This window comes from Camelina sativa, chromosome 6 (assembly GCF_000633955.1).
Source record: "Camelina sativa cultivar DH55 chromosome 6, Cs, whole genome shotgun sequence".
Lineage (NCBI taxonomy): Eukaryota > Viridiplantae > Streptophyta > Magnoliopsida > Brassicales > Brassicaceae > Camelina > Camelina sativa.
The window spans coordinates 5,769,171-5,772,283 of NC_025690.1; the positions used below are offsets into that span (position 1 = coordinate 5,769,171).

Here is a 3,113-nt window from a genome sequence, read left to right on the forward strand (position 1 = left end):
AACGATGGGTGCAGATGAATTTACTGAAACAAACTTCGTTCTGGGCAGTGAAGAATTCTACAAGTCAAAGCTTCTAAAGCATCGGCTGGATGCACAAAATTTTTGTAAGGTTGAAGTTGGTAATGGGGAAAATATGTTTTTTTGGTTTGATGGCTGGTCGACAATGGGTACATTGGGGCTGTTCGTTTGGTCGCCGCAAGTAGGTGCGGCTGCGGTAGACGCAAGTTAAGCTGTTCGTTTGGTCGCCGCCGATAGATGCGGCATAACGCAGCGGCAGACGCAGCATCCTACGGTTAAAAATTTTGGACGCTGAATAAATTCAATGTCAGCGATTTAAAAGTTGCGATATGTGTGTTAAATGACAGAAACACCCTTGTTATCTTCAAAAAATTACAAAACAACTAACCCTAAAATTACAAAACATTCTCATCTTCTTTCTTCGTCGCCTCCATCGCCTCCTAAGCCAAAGCTTCGTCATCTCTATCTCTCTCTGGATAATTGCCATTTCAATCCAAAACTCGGTGAACAGCTTCTCTATTTCATCATCCTCTCTCTTCGTGGCCCTGTTCAATCTGCAAAGGTACAATTTCTATCTTCACTCTCTCTCTCTATCTCCCCATATCTCTATCTCTCGGCTCACTCAGTTACAAAAATGGTTTTTGAACATTTGAACATTTGAATAATTCTGGGTTTTTGAATATTTGAACATTTGAATAATTCTGGATTCTTAAACATTTGAATAATTCTCGGCTCACTTGTTTTTTTTTTGAATTCTTAGTTCACTTTAACTCTTGAATTATTCAGATGAAAGGTTATCAAATTTAGTAGCTTTATGGTTTCATTTCACTCCATAGCTTTAGTATAAATTTAAATTTTGTCTTGGTCACTCTTTTTTACTCGTTACTATTTGTGAAAAGTGTTTGGTGAACTCGTGAGATTGTTTTCGTTTTTTTGTTTTATAGAGATGAGTAATGAGTTTTGTTGAATGTTATGTGTAGATTTGCTTTACAATGACTACCAAGGAGACCAGAAATTCAGTGTCACCACTTACTCTTCTACCGGTGTTGTAAGTTTCCTTTTATTGATTCATGAATCTCTTCTTTATATACTCTGTTTGTTGCCCTATATTTGTTGATGAGATGGGTTTAAGTGTTGCTTAGAATAAGTTTCTGATTTAAATCTCTTCAGGGTTTTAGTTCTTTTAGCAGTAATTGTGATTGAAGCTCAGGATATTTAGAAGTTTCTGTGTAATTTAGTTTCATGTGGTTTATAATTTCATCATTAACTTGACTCTTTCTTCTTTTGTGTTGTAAGTTTCCTTTTGATCCAGCCTGCTAAAACCGAAAGCGGCATTCTCCTCCCCGAGAAATCCTCCAAGGTAAAATGACCGATCTAATTTCACTAGTTGATCTTCTTATGATTTTTGCATCAGAGATCTGAAATGATGTAGCTTTTTTCTCGGCGATTTACAGCTGAACTCAGGCAGGGTGGTAGCTGTTGGACCTGGATCAAGGGATAAAGACGGGAAATTGATTCCGGTCTCTGTGAAGGAAGGCGACACTGTTCTTCTTCCAGAGTACGGCGGCACACAGGTCAAGCTCGGCGAGAACGAGTNAAATTTCCGAATCATCCGAGACAAGAAGAAGAAGAAAGTGAGAAAAAATGATGAAGCGTCTGATGCCAACGTTCAACCGGATCCTGGTTCAGAAAGTGATCCAGCCTGCTAAAACCGAAAGCGGCATTCTCCTCCCCGAGAAATCCTCCAAGGTAAAATGACCGATCTAATTTCACTAGTTGATCTTCTTATGATTTTTGCATCAGAGATCTGAAATGATGTAGCTTTTTTCTCGGCGATTTACAGCTGAACTCAGGCAGGGTGGTAGCTGTTGGACCTGGATCAAGGGATAAAGACGGGAAATTGATTCCGGTCTCTGTGAAGGAAGGCGACACTGTTCTTCTTCCAGAGTACGGCGGCACACAGGTCAAGCTCGGCGAGAACGAGTAAGTTTGAAACCTACTTCTTTCTTTTTGTTTCGTTTGTATTTACCCCCTTTAGATCATTAGGATATGGTATGATTTTTATACTGTCAAAAAGAACCATGATGTTTTAGATCATCTGAATCAGTTAGTCTCTCTTAATTATCAGATAATTTCAACTCTTAATCATTGGAATGAAGTGCCAATTTCAACACCACTTTCGTATATTGATTCATGTGTTGTTTGATTTTACAAATGAAGAATTAGACTCTCTCAAGTAAAGAAACTTTTGCTTTGTGTGATTGGATGCAGGTACCATCTGCTTTGTGTAAAGAAACATTGTGAGCCCGTTGACAAACAAAAAGATTGTTTCTGATGATGAACTCGCTTGTGATCATCTCTTGATTCTGTAGCTAATCATGAATAACAAAGAATTGGATTCTCATTTGATTTGTGTATATGTTTGCTTCTTTCAGTTGTTGGTTTTGGCAAGAAGAGAGGACCCAACTCATCAGAGAAGTAGACAAAAAGGTTTTACTCTTTCAGATTTCTCATCGGCTTATATCATAAGATCTGATCAAAGATGCAACTACTTATGTTTAACACTTGTTTGTTTGGCTACAAAGGAGTTATTGATTTGGGGATCGGGTGGACTAGCTCTGTTGCTGAGGCGTGGACTAGACGCCGACGACGCCACCGGGCTTATCATCTCAACGTTATTGAGGATGCTCTCGCTTTACAGTGGCAACAACGCCAGAATAGAGATGAAAGAGTTTTATGGAAAGGAAAACACGATATTTTTCGTCCAAAGTTCTCCACACGGGACACCTGGAATCACATACGGGTAACCTCTAGCACGGTGTCATGGCACATGGGTGTTTGGTTTCTTCATGAAACACCTAAGTTCTCTTTTTGTGTGTGGTTGGCTTCATTAGATAGGCTCGCAACGGGTGCCCACATGGTCACGTGGAATGGTGGTGCGGCAGGTACTTGTTATAGAGAAGAGAAGTAAAACAGAGGATATATGTGTAATTATGATTGTACAAAACCCTTATGTAAATGAATATATATAGTGTAACAATCTCTATCAATGGAATCAGGCTTTCCTTAAATGGTATCAGGCTTTCCTTAAACTT

At 39.1% G+C, this 3,113-nt stretch overlaps 2 protein-coding genes across 4 annotated transcripts; both read left to right on the plus strand.

The window, feature by feature from the left end:
- LOC109133292 (10 kDa chaperonin, mitochondrial-like) lies at positions 455-1,655 on the plus strand (the record flags this gene model as incomplete). Its single annotated transcript, XM_019246287.1, has 4 exons — positions 455-580; positions 999-1,066; positions 1,315-1,378; positions 1,473-1,655. Coding segments are annotated over exons 2-4 (303 nt in total), but the record flags the coding sequence as incomplete, so codon positions are not given.
- On the plus strand, positions 1,622-2,839 carry LOC104698731 (10 kDa chaperonin, mitochondrial-like). Of its 3 annotated transcripts, none has more exons than XM_019246466.1 (4): positions 1,622-1,767; positions 1,862-2,001; positions 2,454-2,508; positions 2,604-2,839. In XM_019246466.1, the coding sequence occupies exons 1-4, from the start codon at positions 1,663-1,665 to the stop codon at positions 2,823-2,825; spliced, it is 522 nt and encodes a 173-aa protein (XP_019102011.1). In that variant the 5' UTR covers positions 1,622-1,662; the 3' UTR covers positions 2,826-2,839. The 3 variants fall into 3 exon arrangements, with proteins under 3 accessions (XP_019102011.1, XP_019102012.1, XP_019102013.1); XM_019246467.1 differs by lacking the exon at positions 2,604-2,839 and adding an exon at positions 2,290-2,318; XM_019246468.1 differs by lacking the exons at positions 2,454-2,508; positions 2,604-2,839 and having other exon boundaries at positions 1,862-2,005.